At 44.8% G+C, this 20,000-nt stretch overlaps 1 protein-coding gene across 1 annotated transcript in view; it reads left to right on the top strand.

Annotated features, from left to right (window-relative positions):
* LOC143291285 (speract receptor-like) overlaps positions 1-20,000 on the top strand; it is a 350,171-nt gene that overhangs the window by 290,117 nt on the left and 40,054 nt on the right. The window contains exon 14 of the mRNA XM_076601169.1: positions 13,601-13,763. Coding sequence (XP_076457284.1) covers positions 13,601-13,763 — 163 coding nt within the window. The remainder of the gene's footprint in view (positions 1-13,600; positions 13,764-20,000) is intronic.

Here is a 20,000-nt window from a genome sequence, read left to right as displayed (position 1 = left end):
GGAGAGCGGCCAGCAGTGGAAAGCTCTCAGTTCACAGGAAGTCAGGTGTCAGTGAGACAGACCGACCTTCACGCTATGTTCACTGACTGACGGACTGACGGGGGAAACTGACTGACTGACTGACGGACTGACTGACTGACTGACTGACGGACGGACGGACGGACGGACGGACGGACTGACTGACGGGGTAAACGCCTGAAAGGAGAGGAGCCAGCAGTGGAAAGCTCTCAGTTCACAGGAAGTCAGGTGTCAGTGAGACAGACCGACGCTATGTTTATATTATAATTATTATTTATTTGTTTATTTATTTATTTATTTATGTAAGCTTATCTATTATTTATTCACCTTTTTTTTTTCAAGGCCTGACGAAGCATGTTGGGTTACGCTGCTGGTCAGGCATCTGCTTGGCAGATGTGGTGTAGCGTATATGGATTTGTCCGAACGCAGTGAGGCCTCCTTGAACTACTGAAACTGAAACTCACGCTATGTTCCCTGACGGACGGACGGACTGACTGACTGACTGACTGACTGACGGGGTAAACGCCTGAAAGGAGAGGAGCCAGCAGAGGAAAACTCTCAGTTCACAGGAAGTCAGGTGTCAGGGAGACAGACCGACCTTCCCGCTATGTTCCCACTGACCGACGGACTGACTGACTGACGGGGGAAACTGACTGACTGACTGACTGACTGACTGACTGACTGACTGACGGACGGACTGACTGACTGACGGACTGACTGACTGACGGGGGAAACGCCTGAAAGGAGAGCGGCCAGCAGTGGAAAGCTCTCAGTTCACAGGAAGTCAGGTGTCAGTGAGACAGACCGACCTTCCCGCTATGTTCACTGACTGACGGACTGACTGACTGACGGGGGAAACTGACTGACTGACTGACTGACGGACTGACTGACGAACTCGTTTGTGCACGCGGGGTTCGGGGAAAAAACAACAACAAAATTATCATTGTGCGAGTTCATTTCCCAGAGATGTAATTTTCCTTGCGTCAGTTTCACTGCCCGTTTCCTTTGACAGTCGTGTGTTCTGGTGGTGGTTTCAGTCTGGGTTATCCAAGGAGGTTTGTTGTGTCCAATCTAGGCCACTTGTCAAGTCATGCACGTATGCAAATTACCCCTCCCCACCCTCCCGTCCTCCCTACGGTCTCTTTCTCTCCCTCCCCCCCTCTTTCTCTCTCCCTCTCTCTGTCTCTGTCTGTCTGTATCTCTCTCTCTCTCTTTTATCCTTTTCTTTACTTTTTTTATGTTTTCCATGCATTTTTTTGGTGAGAATAAGGTGAAAAGATGTAGCTCGATTGTCTTTTTACCCTTAGTAAAACATTGGAGTTAGAGTTCTATCTCTCTCTTTAGAATTCTCTCTCTCTCTGTCTTTATAGTTCGTTCTCTCTCTCTCTCTCTCTCTCTCTCTCTCTCTCTCTCTCTCACACACACACACACACACACACACACACACACACACACACACACACACACACACACACACACGCGCTCCTATTCCTCTCTTCTCTTCCTATCTCTCTCTTTCTCACACACACACAAACTCACACACTTTTTCTCCTCTTCCCTTCCTGTCTCTGTCTCTCTCGCGTAAATAAAATGACATATAATGCTGATATGTCTTCGAGAAACTGGGCAGATAGACTGAAACATTGCTTAGACATTTATGGCTTTTCAGAAGTTTGGATAAATGGTGGGGTTGGGGATGTAAATGCTTTTCTTAAAACGTTCAAACAGCGCATGATAGATGGCTTTAAATAGGATTGGGTAAGCAAACTCAACGGGAGTAATCGTTATGAAACATTTTTTTTTATAGGTCATTCAAATCCTTATTAGAACCTGAAAAATACTTATCTCATCTTACCATCAGTAAATTTAGATCGGCTTTCATTAAGTTCCGTTTTGGTATAAATGAACTAAAAGTAAATCAGCGTTATCGTGGTGTTAAACTGCCCATGTGGTGGTAGAATAGAGAACGAACTACATGTACTAACAGCCTGTCCATTATATAATGATATTAGAAAGAAATATTTGCACAAGCATATGCAAAATATTAGAAATCTGTCATTACCATTTTTGCTGCAAAACGAAAGTTGTAATGTGACCAGAGACGTTCCAATGTTTGTTTTTTAATGCATTAAGACTGAGAGAAGAGCACTTTCAACCCTAAAGAGAACTATCAGCCTTGTGCTTTTCGTTTTGTTTACTTGTTCTCAGTGAGCTCACTGTGTATTAAGTGGATTGTTTTCGTTCTGCCTATTTTATTTTAGTTAAGATGTGTGTGCAACACGTGCACCCAAAATGTATACAGGTCGGTGACCTTACATTAAAATTCTTGCGTTCTTGCGTTCTCTCTCTCACACACACACTAACACACTCTTTCTCCTCTTCCTCTCTTCTTTTCCTATCTCTGTCTATCTCTTTGTATCTCTCTCTCTCTCTCTCTCTCTCTCTCTCTCTCTCTGTGCCTAGCCCTCTGTCTCTCTCTTTCTCACTCGACGTGGTCAAATCGGCAAGAGTTGTGCATACGGAAAACTAGAACATAACATCACAGTGTATTTTAACCAACGCAGGACCGTACTGGGACACAGACAGGACTATTGGCGCATAAGAAGAGTGAGTGATACGCCGAAATAAGCTTTTATTTTCCCCCAGTGTCAACGTCCGATACGCTGTGTTAATTAACTCTCTCCATACGAACGGCGAAAGAGACGACGTTAGTTTCAGTTTCAGTAGCTCAAGGAGGCGTCACTGCGTTCGGACAAATCCATATACGCTACACCACATCTGCCAAGCAGATGCCTGACCAGCAGCGTAACTCAACGCGCTTAGGCCTTGAGGGGAAGAAAAAAAGAAGAAATAATAGATAAGCTTACACAAATAAATAAATAAATAAATAATAATTATAATATAAAAAGGTAGTAGTAGTAATAATAATAATAATAAAATAATAATAAATAAATAAATAACGACGTTAACAGCGTTTCACCCCAATTACCATCATCAAAATATTGCAAGTGGAAGGCTCTTATACTGAAGAGGTGAATGTTGACAAAAGAATACAACAATTCTGACAACGGAAGCTAAAGGTTGGGTCATTCAGACACCCACTGGACATCCTAGGGGTCTGTGTAGAGGAGAAGAGAGGACTGGCCGTACTGAGTGAGTTAAACCGATGATCTGTCTGTCGATAAGTACCAGGGGGTGACGGTGAAGTACTAACTTTCTTTTTCCTCTGCGGCTTTTCCTCACCACTCTACTTACGCTCGCATGCAACGCTCCGAAGATGTTATCCCATTGGTCACATAAAGTCAGCGTGGACATAAAACCAACAGGAACTAACTCCCAGCTTCCGCATGACCGGTGCTTGGCGTGTAATATGAATATAGATCTATACAATCCGTCCCCCATTCCTGTCATCTGGTGCAGATGGGTTGGCAATCATCATGCTTGGCCGGCTAAACGTTGCTGCTGTCTATGTCTCGTGTGTGTGTGTGTGTGTGTGTGTGTGTGTGTGTGTGTGTGTGTGTGCGTGCGTGTGTGTGTGTGTGTGTGTTGTGTGTGTGTGTGTGTGTGCGTGTGTGTGTGTGTGTGTGTTGTGTGTGTTGTGTGTGTTGTGTGTGTGTGTGTGTGCTTGCGTGCGTCGGTGTGTTTGCGCGTGTGTGTGTGTGCATGAATATTTTGCTTGTTTTGTGTGTTTTGGGTTATTCCAAGGGATGAGGGGAGGGCGAAGGTTTGGTGGTTCATATAATTATTTCGTTTCTCTACTGTTTTTGTTTTTTTGTTGTTGTTTTTTTGTTTTTTGTTTTTTGTTGCTTTTTTTCCCGATTGTTTTCTCTTTTTGCTTATAGACTGTGATAATGTTTAATCAACATGTGAGGTTGCCGCGCCCCACTGCTGCTGCTTCTTCTTTCTTCCTTCCTTCCTCCTTCTTCTCCTCCTTCTTCTTCTTACTATTATTATTGTTATTATTATAATCATAATGATAATAATTATCATCAGTAGTAGTAGTAGTACAAACGCAATTGTCGCTGTCACTGTTATCGTTACCATCATCATCATTATCATCATAACTATTGCTGTTGTCGTCGTCGTCGTCGTCGTCGTCTTTATATTATCATCATGAAAGCAACGCTTCTCTCATAGCCGGCGACTCTACTACTTCCGCTTGAAAAGATGACTTGAAGGCCGAATGTCAACAGCCAGGGAGTTAACCGCGAATCAGCCCCCCACCCCCACACCCCCCACCCCCACCTCCCCATCCCTCTCTCTCTCTCTCACCCTGTTGATAAGCTCCTCAAACTACTCCACCTGATTTTTTTTTCTGCCCCATCATCTGCACCATTTCATTGGCATTACTCCCACGCCGCTCATTTAGATTCCCCCATACACAGCCACACCCGGGTTCGTCCGTCGCAGTTCCAGCGTCGGCAGTCCACAGGGAACCATCGATGTTAGGTTGCCAGGAGGCCACACACCAGAGGAGACCCTGCACTGCTGCTGAGTCACTTCGGTCGTGTTCAGTGGTGCCTGTTCTGTTTTAACGTACTTAGGACACCACCTACTAAGCCCCCTACTAACGACAATAATGGCTTAGTCGCGGAGCCAGACTGAGTGAGTCTCCCTCCCAGAGTGCAGACCGCCACAGCCCCCCATGAATCCACCTGATTCTGTCCCCCGAATTATCCGCCGGGCATCAGCGTGCGAAAAGCCTTGAACCTCAGCAGAGAGTCCCGAGGCTTCGTAACAGGTCGTTGATCTGCAATCTTCCACGTTCCCTTTCGCTCTTGGCTTAATTAATTAATACTGGGTAGACAACTAATTGGGAACGTCTGACGAAGCTACAAGGGGAGAAATTGTTTTGATGAGTTGGAGGAGGGGGATAATATGAGGAGAGAGAGGTGGGGGGAGAGAGAGAGAGAGAGAGAGAGAGAGAGAGAGAGAGAGAGAGAGAGAGAGAGAGAGAATGTCGATTAAACACCATTTACTTGTCCCTCACGTTTTCGTCGCTAAGTCTAGGGACTGGGCGTTATGAGATGTTGACGACCCCCCCCCCCCCCCCCCTCTCTCTTTCTTTCTCTCTCTTTTTTCATTCTGTGTGAGTCTCTCTCTCTCTCTTTCTCTCCCTCCACCTCTCTCTCCCTCCATCTCTCTCTCTCTCTCTCTCTCTCTCTCTCTCTCTCTCTCTCTCTCTCTCCGAGTCCCTCTCTCGCTTTCCGAGTCTCTCTCTCTCTCTCTCTCTGAGAGATATCCACGAGAATGCTGTAAGTGTTTTGTGTCCAGATGTCCTGTCCTTTGTGATCTCAGAAGAGACAAAACAACTCCCAGGAAGAATTAAACACGCACTCAAACGTATATTGCTCATTGCTTCTGTGAATGAAGATATTGTCAATTTTTGACTCACTTGTGCAAACAAAGTGAGTCTATGTTTTAACCCGGTGTTCGGTTGTCTGTGTGTGTGTGTGTGTGTGTGTGTGTGTATGTGTGTGTGTGTGTGTGTGTGTGTGTGTGTGTGTGTGTGTGTGTGTCCGTGTGTCTGTGTGTCCGTGGTAAACTTTAACATTGACATTTTCTCTGTAAATACTTGGTCAGTTGACACCAAATTAGGCATAAAAATAGGAAAAATTCAGTTCTTTCCAATCATCTTGTTTAAAACAATATTGCACCTCTGGGATGGGCACAAAAAATAAAAATGAAGCCTAATTATATGCAAACTGCATTTACTGTTATATTTATATTTTTTGTATTCTCTGAACTTGGCACTTTGATCTGATATTCTGACCCAACAACAAGAGCAGTCATTATTATCATTTCTTGTTCAAACAGGAACTTCTTTTGCTAAGCATGGAAGTTTTATTTATTTTGCAAACGTTTTGGTGCAGATAGTAAAAAAGGGAAATTACTCTGTAATTAATGCTAGAGGACTTAATTCGAATCTGGTTAGGACTTTTTTTTTCTTTTGTTTTTCTTTTTTAACGCGAAGCTTTATAATAACAAATACAGAACACATTTTAACGATTAGATTTTTTTTAAAGTGTATCACAAGTGAGTCTTGAAGGCCTTGCCTCTCTTGTCCATATTATGTTTGTATAAAAGGCGTTTCAGATTTGGTCTGCCAGTGCACTTAACTCGCAATGTAATTCTGCTGCTGAATTCATCGTTAATTTTGATGGACTGATGTTTTCACACCACACCCCATCATGAGAGACTATGGCCTTTTATGAACAAATGTTTGCATTTCCATTTCTATGTCTGTATGTAAAATCTGTCTGTTTCTTTCTCTGTCACTCTCTCTGTTTTTATGTCTGTCTATCTGTCTCTATCTCTGGTCTTCCATCTCTCTTACTCTGTGTGTGTGTGTGTGTGTGTGTGTGTGTGTGTGTGTGTGTGCACACGCGCGCGCGCAAGTGCTTATCTGTGTTTTTTTTGTGGGCCAAAATTTCGTTCTCGATTCATCACCAACAATATTGAGCTAACAGCAGTTTCTTTAGCTTAAGGCCAACAGAACGATGGATTGCTTGCATTATTAGATTTCTTTTTATACATCTTTCCACTTCATCTTCTCTGCTCTCGAGAGCTAACTTTTTTTGTGCGTGTGTGTTTATCTGTTCCTTTAGAAAGAGTTTGGAATTATTTTCGTTAAGGGGTCTCTGTGTGACTTGAACTCCAATGCGGATGCTAAAAAGACCGTATTTGATCCATGGGGAAATCAGGAATTTTTTTTTTTCTTTTTGTTTTCTTTCTTTTTTTTCTTTTTTTTTTGTGGGAAGAAAGGAGGCAAGGGGAGAGGGACATGATGGGATGCAGGGGGGGGGGGGGGTGGGGGGGGTTGGGTGTGGGAGGGGCGGGGGGGGGGGGGGTGTAAGGGAGAGTTGTTCTTGGTGCAGAATGTCAGTGTTGTCGGAGAAGCGCTGATGCGGCCGTGTTGGACGTTTCACGTTCGGTTGAGGTTTCATGAAATGTTCAAAAATTAATGAGACGTATATAAGCTCATGCTTGTTGTTGCTCAAGTCTCTCAAGTCTTCTTAATTGAACGCTGTATTGCACCTTGTTTCTTGATATTAAAAATGTTTAAACCAAATGAGACGTGAAATATTGAGGTATGGAATAGATGGTGAACATGCCGCTACCCAGCCTCTGCCCCGGCCCCCCACCCCCCCCCCACCCCACCCCCCTCTCTCTTTCTCTGTCTTGGTTTCACCCCTCTCTCTCTCTCTCTCTCTCTGTGTTCCTCCTCTTTCTTTCCTTTCTTCCTCTATCGCCGTCCATCTCTCCCTCCCTTCTCTGTCTGTCTGTACCCCACTCTATCTGTTCCTGTGTCTGTCTGTCTGTCTGTCTGTCTGTCTGTCTCTCTCTCTCTCTCTCTCTCTCTCTCTCTCTCTGTCTGTGCGTGTGTGTATGGCGTGCGGGCGCGCGCGTGTGCGCCCCCGCACATGTGAGTGTTTATCCGTGTTTCTTTGCGCTTCAGATTTCGTATTCAATTTATCATCAGCCATTTTGAACAAATAGCAGTTAATTCTAATAGACTGCGTTTTTGTTTTGTTGTTGTTGTTGTTGTTTTGGTATGTGCGGTTTTTGTTTGTTTGTTTGTTTTGTTTTGTTTATTTATTTGTTTGTTATAGCCACGTAATCTCCAATGCTCTCTCAAAACCTTTATACATTTGTTTATTTATGCTTTTTAGGGGGTTGATTGAAGAGTTAAGAGTTAGGTTCCAAAGAGGTCTTTGTGTGACTTGAAATGAACTCCAATTGCAGATGTGAAGAAATGCGAAGAAAACGGCCCATGAGGAAATCGACCCTTTTCAGGCTGAAACTGATTATTTTTCTTTGGTTGGGAGATAGAGTGAGAGGGGAGAGAGAAGGGTGTGTGTGTGTGTGTGTGTGTGCGTATAGGGTATGGGGGTGAGGGAGCAAAAAAGCGACTGGCGTTAGAGAAAGTTCTTTGTGCAGAATGTCCGTGTTTTGAGAGAAGGGTTGATGCAGTGAGTGATTGATGTCTTCGGTATGGCTGAGTCACGAACTAATCATTGAAAGCTGAGATGTGAAATGTGTTGAGATTTTGGAATGGATGGTGAAATTCTTTGTCTGTCTGTATGTCTCTATGTCTGTTTGTCTGACTCTCTTTCTCTGTGTGTGTGTGTGTGTGTGTGTCTGTCTGTCTCTGTCTCTCTCGTCTTATTTGTTTATTGGCTTTATTAGTTTCAGGTCTCGTAAAAAAAAAAAAAAAAAAAAATATATATATATATATATATATATATATATATATATATATATATATATATATATATATATGCGCGTGCATTTTGTGCATGTGCGTCTTCGAGCGTGCGCTTGTGTCCGTGTGTGTCTGCCCGCACACAAGGTAATGATTTTTTTTTTTTCTATTGTCATTTTTGCTTCTGAATTATTTCATACATGTTCCCCTTCTTTCTTTTGCTACAACGAGAATAAAAGAAATCATCGGGTATTTCCATTGCTCCTACAGAGCAGGAAAAGTTTTCTTTTTTTTCAGTTGCTCTCAAGTCAAATTTCTAACCGCAGCCTTCTGGATATGACGCCTGCTCAAGAAAATCAAATCAGTGGCTAGTTCAGATAAAATGGAATCATGCAGGCGGAGCCAATATCTTTTCTTTTTTTTGGGGGGGGGGGGGGGGGGGGGGGGGGGGGGGGGGGGAGGGGAATTTTTGACAAAGTTGTTGAACTTTTTTATATTATTATCATTGTCATGTTAGCGTTCTCTTGAAAGGAAACGTGTTTTCCGGCACGGCCGGTGTAAATATCAAATGCAACGCAGTACCCTGTCCTGGCGTCACACATCTCAGAGCATGCCGGCTCCTACCGTTATCAGAAGGAAATGCAGTTAGCGTGCATTTGTCTTCATCTGTTTGAGTATTTCGAGATTTGTCGTACCACATTAGCTTTGAAGCAGTTCACATTATACCCCCCTTTCCCCTCCATCCCGCCCATACCACCAGTACCCTCGCATTTTCTCTTAACTTGTCACGTAACCTGTCTAAAATTACGTGAAGTGAGCAGGCGTTGCATTATATAAATAGATGAGACTGCTTTTTATTTCTTCTCTTTTTTTTTTGTATGAGCACGAATGTCTTTTAGAAATGCACTCAGCCAACGTTTCGATCATAGACAAGGAGATATGATATCACCATTTCGTTTGCACATGTAATGGGTGTATTCTGAGAACGCTTGTGTGTGTGTGTGTGTGTGTGTGAAACTGATTGCGCACAGTCGATACTTCAGTTCTGCACGTCATACCATTTTGTGAAATTTGATTACTGTGTCACTTCAAAACACGTTTCCTTTCAAGATGACCAAAAAAAGAAAAAAAGAATAATTTAAGTTCGGGAGTTAGGGGGAGAACGAGAGGGAGAGAGAGAGTGGGAGGGAGAGAGGGGAGGCGGGGAATGAGTCGGACAGTCGATCAGACAACCCTCAGAATGTGTCGAGGGGATCATTAGTTGGCCTGGATACAGGATATACAGTCTGAGGTGTTTTTTTTTACAAAATGCAGTGCAGAGACGGGCTGGATGAAGAGTTGCGCAAGCCAGCAGACAAGAGAGACAGACAGAGAGAGGGGGGGGGGGGAGGGAGGGAGGGAGAGAGGGAGAGAGAGAGGAGGGAGGGAGGAAGAGAGAGAGGGAGGGGGGAGGGAAAGAGAGAGGGGGGAGGGAGGGAGGGAGAAAGGGAGGGGGAGAGAGAGTTAGAGGGAGAGAGGAAGGGAGAGAGAGCGATAGAGGGAGAGAAAGAGAGGGGGGGGGGAGGGGGAGGGGAGGGAGAGAGAGAGGAGGGAGGGAGAGGAGGGAGGGGGGAGAGAGAGGGAGGGGGAGAGAGAGGGAGGGAGGGAGAGAGAGGGAGGAGGGAGGGGAGAGAGAGGGAGGGGAGGGGGAGAGAGAGAGGGAGAAAGGGAGAGAGAGGGAAGAGGGAGGGGGAGAGAGAGAAGGAGGGTGGAGAGGGAGGGAGGGGGAGAGAGAGATGGGGAGGGAGGGAGAGAGAGAGAGAGAGAGAGAGGGGGGAGAGAGAGGGGAGGGAGGGAGAGAGAGAGTAGGGGGGAGAGAGAGGGAGAGAGAGGGAGAGAGAGGGGGGGGAGAGAGGGAGACCTCAGATCTTGTCATGGGTTCAGTTCATTATTTGGGTGAGTCACAGCGGCCCAGACACAGGATGTTCGTGTCTTACTACTTTTTTTGTTTTTGTTTTGTTTTCGAAATGCATTGGAGAGAAGGGGACATGGCGGCGACATGGAGGGCCTTCAGAAGGGGATTTGGATTCCGTCCCTCTCGCTAACAGAGAATGGGTGAGAAGTGTGCGGCCTCACGCCTGCTGTCGACCTCTCTTGATAGTTAGCTGACAAAGGGGTAGGTGTGTGTGTGTGTGGGGGGGGGGGGGGGGGGGGGGTTGGGGGGGTTGTATCACACGAGAAACCCCCGTTGGACATCTTGTCAGGATTAACACGGTTAATGAAGACGACAGAGAGAGGGAGGGAGGGAGGCATCCAGACAGCCTGTCAGTATATATATACTCTGTGTGTGTGTGTGTGTGTGTGTGTGTGTGTGTGTGTGTGTGTGTGTGTGTGTGTGTGTGAGAGAGAGAGAGAGAGAGAGAGAGAGAGAGAGAGAGAGCACTGCTGTTTTCATTCATCAGTCCTCCAGCCTGGTCAGGTAGGAATTTGCTCTCTCTCTCTCTCTCTCTCTCTCTCTCTCACACACACACACACACACACACAATATATATATATATATATATATATATATATATATATGATATTTGCTTTTAATCTTTAAAAGATCTGAGCTGATAATGATGTTATCTAGAATAATAACCATCATCATTGTTGTTGTTATTGCTATTGTTTTTACTATCAAGCCTCGTTGCATGTAAAAATAAAACAAATCCAGTGCCAAGCTCTGAGGATACGTAAATTCAACGCAGTGAACAGGAAAATAAAAAGGCCTTTTCAACCGAAACAAACGAAATGCAAATTGAAATCGATAGATACTAATCGTGAGCTTAGCAAAAAAAATTTTTTTTTTCTTTTTTTTTTTCTTTCTTTTTTTTATACTCCAGTCAGTCGATACCCATTTTGCTGGGAACGGTGAGATTTGAAGGCGGAAAACCTCAGTTGTATCTTGCTCGTACACACGTACAAATTGAAACAAACGACCTACTACTGCCCGTTGCCTTCAAAGTTGTTCAGTGCTGGAGTCTTCTTGGTTTTGTTCGCTTGTGGAGATCGCGGTGATAAAGGAGGAAGTTGTTGAGGGGGGTTGGGGGTGCTGGGGTTTGGGGGTCTGCTGACTTTGGGCGGTGGATGGAATCCGGACTGTGCGTTCATGGGGGCGGAGATGGGGAAAGGAGGGAGGCAGAGGTGGGCTGGGGATGGGTTTGGTCAGGGTTCCAAAGGGGTAACCCTGGCTGTCTGCAGAGGGGTGAAGTTCTGACTGTTCTTCCAAGCTTGAAGCGTGAACCGGATGTGAAAGATATCCGTGGTTGAGTTGTGTATCTGGGAGTGAAGTCAAGATTGGGGGTTAGTCCTAAATGCCCGTGGGTAAAGTCTGAGAGGGGATGTCTTGTCCGTATCGTACATTCTGCCGATATATAGGAAACGCTGAACGGAAAGATTCTGCTTGCCATGGAAGCGAGGGAGCTGGAGAAACACACACACACACACACACACGCGCGCGCGCGCGCACACACACACACACACACACACACACACACAGGGAGGAGGGGGTTGGCATGGGGGGGGGGGGTCGGAGAGAGATAGCAGATCCATACAGATTCAGATTATTTGATATAGGCTTGTGGGTTGTTTTTTTATGGAGTGAGAGAACAGATCAAGTCTGAGATGTGTGGGCGGAAGATGTGCATGATGGCAATGCAGTTTATGCGGACAGGCAAGCCGGATTTATTCGTGTGTTTTGTTGTTGTTGTTGTTTTTGTTGTAAATTAGAATTTGACCAGCAGCCCCATGTCACAAGGAATCGCAACGTCTCATGAATAAAAGGAGAAACATACAAAAAACAAAACAAAAAAACAACAACAACAAACAGCAACGATAGCATCCTAGTGTTAGGAAAATATGGGGGTAGAGAGCGCGGACGGAGAAAGGTGCTTGTTTGTTGTTCAGTCCTCTTTTAGTCAGTCAGAGTAACTGACTGTGTGCCTCTCTCTCTCTCTCTCTCTCTCTCTCTCTCTCTCTCTCTCTCTCTCTCTGTGGCAAATCTTATGATGTTATTCGTAAAAAAAATGTATTCTTTTTGAAAAGGATGTAGTAAAAAGAAAAGATATGACAATGCTGCTCAGATCGAATGATGGAGACATCATAAAATCATTTGCTAAATATATTTCAGAAGCATGGGATTTTCGAAAGAAAATGATAAACAGAAGTTTAGATGTACAAATATGAGTAAAGCAAAATTCGTTTATTCATTTATGGGGGGCGGGGGGTGGGGGGTGGGGGTGGGGGTGACGGGGGTGCTGCTTATTTCACTGTTCCATCTCTCTGTCTCTTTCTCTCTCCACCAACCCTCTCCGTCTCTCCTCCCCCCCCCCCCCATTCTCTCTCTCTCCATCTCCCTCCCTTCTTTCTTCCCTCTCCCTCTTTTTTTTGTCTACAACTTGTAGACATAATCTGCGCTGAACACACACTCGTGAGTGTCCTTGTTGTCATGTCCTAATGGTTAAACTGTCCACGTCCGTGTGTGTGTGTGTGTGTGTGTGTGTGTGTGTGTGTTTAATTTGATAACTTTATTTAAATTTTACATGAACTGAGCGTGGCTTTGGTGAATTTACTATTTTCAAAATGTCTTGTTTTGTCCCTTTCTTTCTTTCTTTCTTTCTTTCTTTCCATTACGCGACCAGCATCAAGTTGCTCATGAATCTGTTGTGGTTGATGTATACTGAGTAAATTATGTTTCCATAACCCACCGAACGCTGACATCAGTGGGTTGAGCGCGTGTATCAGATATTCTGCATGCGTATACACACGAAGGGCGTTCAGGCAATTTGGCAAGTCTTGGGAGATCGGAAACATCTTCACCCTTCACACCACACCAGGTGCTCCGAAACCGGGAATCGAACTCAAGGAGACTCGGGTTAGAAGAATCCAGCGGCGCTCTAACCGTTCGGCCACCGAACCTTTTTTTTCACATTTATTGTCTTGGGCTCTGTTTAAAGCATGCGTCGGGAAATCTAGCCCTGAGATAAACTTCTTTGCGTTCTGGCTGAGCCATAGTAAAACATATTAGAATGATTTGATTTCCATTTGGCAGTACTGTTTGCAAGGTCTTATTGAATCAGTAGGCTGGTGGGGGGGTTGATTAAACCGGCGGAAGGAGAAGGTTGAGCCCCTGCCTTCCTATGCCGAGCCCCATACACAGTGAATATAGTTCATTGCTGTGATGGCCTTGAAAAGGCTGTGTTACCTTTGGCATATTTCTTTTTCGTAGAGCGTCAGACACAGTGAATATAAGTACATTGCTGTAATGCCCGTGGATAGGCTGTAGATCCTTTAACAACAACCCCCCCCCCAACCCCCTCCTCCCTCCCTCCCCTTACTTTGTATTTTTATTTCCAGGGCATGATCTTTCTGCACGAGAGCGAGGTGAAGTCCCACGGCAAGCTCAAGTCCTCCAACTGCGTGGTGGACAGCCGCTGGGTGCTGAAGATCACCGACTTCGGCCTGCACGAGTTCCTCAAGGGCGCCCAGGATGAGGTGGAGGAGTACGCTCACTACCGCAGTGAGTTGGGTTGCGTTTGGGTCGGGTCGGGTTGGGTCGGGTCGGGTCGGATCGGGCTGGGTTGGGTTGGGTTGGGTTGCGTTTGGGTCGGGCTGGGTTGGGTTGGGTTGGGTTGGGTTGCGTTTGGGTCGGGCTAGGTTGGGTTGGGTTGGGCTGGGTTGGGTTAGGTTGGGTTTCGTTTGGGTCGGGCTGGTTTGGGTTGCGTTGGATTTGGGTTGGGTTGTGGTTTGGCTGTGTTGTACTGTGTTTGTGTTTTATTAGGTTTGATTGTGGTGTGGTTGTGTTGTACTGTGTTTGTGTTTTTATTGGGTTGGGTTGTGGTGTGGTTGTGTTGTATACTGTGTTTGTGTTTTTATTGGGTTGGGTTGTGGTGTGGTTGTGTTGTATACTGTGTTTGTGTTTTTATTGGGTTGGGTTGTGGTGTGGTTGTGTTGTAGTGTGTTTGTGGTTTTATTGGGTTGGGTTGTGGTGTGGTTGTGTTGTACTGTGTTTGTGTTTTTATTGGGTTGGGTTGTGGTGTGGTTGTGTTGTATACTGTGTTTGTGTTTTATTGGGTTTGGTTGTGGTGTGGTTGTGTTGTATACTGTGTTTGTGTTTTTATTGGGTTGGGTTGTGGTGTGGTTGTGTTGTATACTGTGTTTGTGTTTTTATTGGGTTGGGTTGTGGTGTGGTTGTGTTGTATACTGTGTTTGTGTTTTATTGGGTTTGGTTGTGGTGTGGTTGTGTTGTACTGTGTTTGTGTTTTTATTGGGTTGGGTTGTGGTGTGGTTGTGTTGTACTGTGTTTGTGTTTTTATTGGGTTTGGTTGTGGTGTGGTTGTGTTTTATACTGTGTTTGTGTTTTTCTTGGGTTGTGTTGTGGTGTGGTTATGTTGTATACTGTGTTTGTGTTTTATTGGGTTGGGTTGTGGTGTGGTTGTGTTGTATACTGTGTTTGCGTTTTTATTGGGTTGGGTTGTGGTGTGGTTGTGTTGTATACTGTGTTTGTGTTTTTATTGGGTTGGGTTGTGGTGTGGTTGTGTTGTATACTGTGTTTGTGTTTTTATTGGGTTGGGTTGTGGTGTGGTTGTGTTGTACTGTGTTTGCGTTTTGTTGGGTTTGATTGTGGTGTGGTTGTGTTGTACTGTGTAAGATGTTTCTTTTTCTTTCTTTTTTTTCTTCGTAAATTTATAATCACGGGCTCGCTTGTTTTGCTACGAGTCGGGGTGATTTCAAAGGGGTCGGTATTACCTGTCTGTCTACTAACCCTATCGATCGGTTTACCGTACTGCCTGTCTGATTGTCAATACTCTGTTTGTCTTTTTATCTGTTTGTCTGTCTGCATTCCCCGCCCTCCTCTCTCTCTCTCTCTCTCTCTCTCCCTCTCTCTCCCTCTCAAGTACTGCAAGGAGTAAGGATGTCAATGGTGTGTGTTGAAAAGACGATAAAACAAGATCACTATCGACGTTTTCCCACATTGCTGAATACAGTTCAGTTGCGTCACTGGAGGCATCACTGCGTGCGGACAAATCCATAAAAGCTACACCACATCTGCTAAGGAGCTAGCTGCCTAAACAGCAGCGTAACCCTACGCGCTTAGTCAGGCCTTCAAAGAGAAAAAAAAAGAAATGTAAAAGAAATAAATGAATAGATTAAAAAAAAAGAAAGAATTTTTAAATAAAGATAAACACACACATACACACACACACACATGATAAAAATGAAAATATATGCGTCGCTAATGTATACAGTATTCAAAAGTATGATAGTGTTTATCATGTTTATAATGATAACATCATCACGTCGATAGAAAAAAAAATTATGAACTTGAAGAAAAAAGTATGACCGGGAAAGCATATTTGACTCAAAATTTGTTGTTCTTTTTGTTCTGTTTCATTTTGTTTACACTGTGATTGTTCTGATTTGCACCCCACCCCCACGTGTCCACTGGAGTGAATGACATTCCAGTGTCCAGTGTCTCTCTCTCTCTATCACGTGTTGTTTGTTTGTTCTGTATATTCTGATTTACGGACCAAATTTCTTCAAAGACTGTTTAAATATGTCTCTTAGTACACTTCTTCGATCAAACATCAAGCAGAGAAATTTGCCAAGTATCAAATTTACTTTCCATGCGATGAAACGGAGAAATCATATACTCAGACCTAATTAAGTAGATTTAATGTCAAGTCCACGAACATTATGATATTATGTGATCTATTCAAGTGTTATAATACCCCTTCCCATGCCCACCCCCAGTCCCCTGGTTTTGAATTGTGGTCCATGGCCAAAGTTCATTAACATATGTTCGTTCGTTCTCTCTCTCTCTCTCTCTCTCTCTCTCTCTCTCTCCCTCTCTCTCTCTATCTGTACACCCCTTCCCCACACTCTGTGTGTGTGTGTGTGTGTGTGTGCTTGTGTGTGTGTTTGTGTGTGTGTGTGTATGTGTGAGAGAGAGAGAGAGAGAGAGAAGACTACCCTGTCTACGCTATTCACACACACACACACACACACACACACACACACACACACACACACACACGCGCACGCACGCCCCCACCACCAACATACACACGCACAGTACGAATGCGGGAGTAGACGTGCTGCCCTTTTTTTTTTTTTTTTTTTTTTTTTTTTAGAAATTCATTTTTAAAGAAAAAAAAAAAAACCCGTCAGAACGTTGACAGTATCATGTGCCTGAGTGTGCTTTAAAAGCCTTCAGGGTGTTGACCGTAATAACCCGTCCACACTCTGTATATCGCTGTCGCTACGTATCGGTCTGTCTCTCTGTCTGTGTGTTAGTCTGTCTCTCGCTCAGTCTGTATGCCTGTCTGTCTGTCTCTCTCATTTTCTGTCTTTCTTCCTTTCCTTACGATACTTTTAGTTGTTGTTGTTGTTGTTGTTGTTGTTTTCTCCCACTATCTCTTTCGAGGTTTACATGAAACAAAATGTGTTATCTTACGTTAATATCATCAAAAATAGAAATTCATTGATTTATCAATTCAATCATTCAGTCTGTCAGCCATTCATTTATTCTCTATCTCTGTCTGTCTCTGTCTCTCTGTCTCTGTCTCTGTCTGTCTGTCTGTCTATCTCTTTGTCTGCGGTCTGTACTTCTTTATTCACAAACAGAAAAGAAAAAAAGAGAAGTCAAAATACATGTAGGGGGCAAATGCCCTTGTTCGCACACACGTTTCTGCTTAAGAATGTCCACATCTTCCCCTATTAGATGATCACGGAAGTCTTTGGGCGTATGCGCTCTCCTTCTCCTTCCCCTCACAGCTAACACACAATAACACACAATACACACTCTGTCTGCCCATAAGTTTGCCCGATAGATGTCGAACACGCGCCGCGTCCTGATTGACCTTGTAAGCCTTTGAAGGATGGAATCGGTGCTCATTTGGGTAGTAGTAGATTAGACGACATTTTCTATCATATGGATGACTTACTTTTCTCCCCCCCTGTACCAGAAGGCTTTGCACCCAAACGTTGCAAAACTGGAACATCGAGTGCGATGCGTACAAGTGAAATTCATCCTTCCGTTGCTCGTTTTCAGTGAGTTGTCCTGATGATGGTTTGAGTGTCATGTTCAACAGCTCTTTCTGTGTGAGGGGTGGTGGGGGGCAAATGTTAAAGGAAAAAAAAAGAAGAAGAAGCAAACATCAAGTTTATTAAGGAATAAATCGGTATACATATAGCTAGATATTGTGGCCGCAATAACAAACCAAATTTTCTCGGTCACCGATTTCTCTGGATGGGGAGGGATCCCGGACACTATTTCGCACTCCAGGTATACAGTGGTAAGCTAATCGCGAGCCAGCCGAGCAGAGACATCTCCACCACCCCCCCCCTCTCTCTCTCTCTCCCTGTCTCTCTTTCTGTGTGTGTGTGTGTGTGTGTGTGTGTGTGTGTGCGTGCGTGCGTGCGTATGTGCGTGCTGGTCGCGGGGTAAAAAAAAAAAGAAATAGAAAGAAGAGACACATGGGGCAAGCAGAAAACATCTCCCTATCGGGAGGAATCGTTTCCACGCCAATGATTCCTGAGTTCAGTGCTCTTTTGGATGAATCGAGGAACCCTACAGCACACGAGAGTTGTCGCAAAGACATTATTTAAAAAAAAAAAAATACTTGTGATAAGTTCGGGATTCAAGCCGGAAACCACTGGCTCGGAAAACGTCAACGTTCAATATCCCCTGCCCAGTCCACCACCCACATGGATCTCTCATCTTGCACATCACATAAACACGGTCTCTGGAACCGTTCTCGTTTGGTTTGTGGTGATTCCTTTCAGATGTACTAGGAGGAGGATGTAACAGCTGATTGATTTTGTTGTGCTATGTCATCTCTGTACCCTCAGCAATCAAACTTAGGACCTTGGTCGTCGACCTTAACTCACTCAGTACGGCCAGTCCTCTCTTCTCCTCTACACAGACCCCTCGGATGTCCAGTGGGTGTCTGAATGACCCAACTTTTAGCTTCCGTCGTCAGAACTGTGGTATTATTGTCAACATTCACCTCTTCAGTATAAGAGCGTTCCGCTTGCAATATTTTGATGATGGTAATTGGGATGAAACGCTGTTAATATGGAGAGAGTTAATGCGTCACTCAAACGTGTTGTCTTGGTGTAGGGATAATATTTTCACTGGTTCGCCATCTTTCGGATGCAGAGCTAGTTACAGTGATGGATGTGCCATTACACTTGTCATATATTTTGACCTGTTTGTTGAACGTGCTCGGTCCTGATGTAGGTTTCCTTCCCAGAAAACAGCAGCAGCAGCAGCAGCATCAACAACAACAGACATGTGGGGAGAGGGAGAGGGAAGAGGGATGCTGGTGGGGATTGAGGTGGGGGTGTGGGGGGGGGGGTGGGTAGGAACTCCTCGCAGACACCACTCAGAGCTACAGCAGTTAAGATAATCAATAGGCAAGTTTTAAATGTAGAAAGAGGACATGCAGGAGGAAATAAATAAACGCCATCTTTTCTGCTCGGAGAGACGAAAAATCGTTCACACCAACATTGATTCACGAATCGATGCTTTATCGAATGAAGCGAACATCTTTGTAAATGGACTGGAGAATGGACTGGAATTTTCTTTCTTTCTCAGCCTTGAAGTCAAACATCGAAACACAGCTATTTGGGTTAAGAGAGAGAGAGAGAGAGAGAGAGAGAGAGAGAGAGAGAGAGAGAGAGAGAGATGATTCAGTCCATTCACATGTGATATTTATACACCCCACCTTCTCGAGGCGGCCTCGTATTTTGTCGAGAGAGATAAATGGAGAGGATGCACAAGGTTTGTTAGTTTAGTTTTGCCGATCCAGGAAATGAAGATTCTTTGTCGGATTTTTTATCTCTTTTTTTTTCATTGCTACTCAGGACAACTGAATAGAAAATAACAGCCAGTGGTGGATTCCGGAATTTTCAGTAGCAAAGCTGAAGCATCCCCCATTGTGAGTGCAGAGACGTGTAGTCTAGTATTGCTTAGTGTAGCGTAATGTACTGAAGTGTAGTGTAGTAGGGTGTTGTCTGTGCGTGTGCACGTGTGTGTGTGTGTGTGTGTGTGTGTGTGTGTGTGTGTGTGTGTCTGTCTGTCTGTGCGCGCGCGCGAACGCACACATGTTTGACGATGCGCGGTGATGCATGCTCTCTGTACCGAGGACCTTCACAGAAGCACGGAATCAGTCGACCTCGGAGAGATCCTGTGAGGATGAAGATTTAGTCTCTTCATCATCTCTCTCTCTCTCTCTCTCTCTCTCTTTCCGCTGTCCTTGCTGTGTGTAGACCCTGAGCGGCTTACTTCGTCTGGCCGTCGGCTGGTGGACGGGTTTTTTGTTGTTGTTGTTTGTTTTTGTTGTTTTTTTTATCGACACCCGTTTGTCTTTCGTGACAAGTCTCTGCGGTATCCCTGCTGAACGGAAGCTGCTGAGCCTTACCGTTGTGGGTACTTACCCTCTCGTTTAGACGCCATTTCCGTTGCCCCCCCCCCCTTTTTTTTTGCCCCCCTTCTGTTCTTTTCCTGGTTCTTTGTTGCTTTTAAATTCGTCTTTGGGTTTCAACACCCCGTTTCCCTTGTAGTAGTAGTTTTGCTTTGTTGGCGTCAGCAGGTGGTCGTTACGTTGCCCCCACACACCCACCCCCACCCCCCACCATCCCCCTACCCCATACCCCAATACCCCTTACCCCCAAACGCCTCGGCGTCTGGCTGTCCTGCTAGTTCAAGCTGAGTTCTGTAATTGAGGACGTTTGCCGTTTGATGGAAGGT

The sequence above is a fragment of the Babylonia areolata genome, chromosome 1 (genome assembly GCF_041734735.1).
Source record: "Babylonia areolata isolate BAREFJ2019XMU chromosome 1, ASM4173473v1, whole genome shotgun sequence".
Lineage (NCBI taxonomy): Eukaryota > Metazoa > Mollusca > Gastropoda > Neogastropoda > Buccinidae > Babylonia > Babylonia areolata.
The sequence above is the reverse complement of the archived record's forward strand: the minus strand, read 5'-3'. Positions and strand labels throughout refer to the sequence as shown.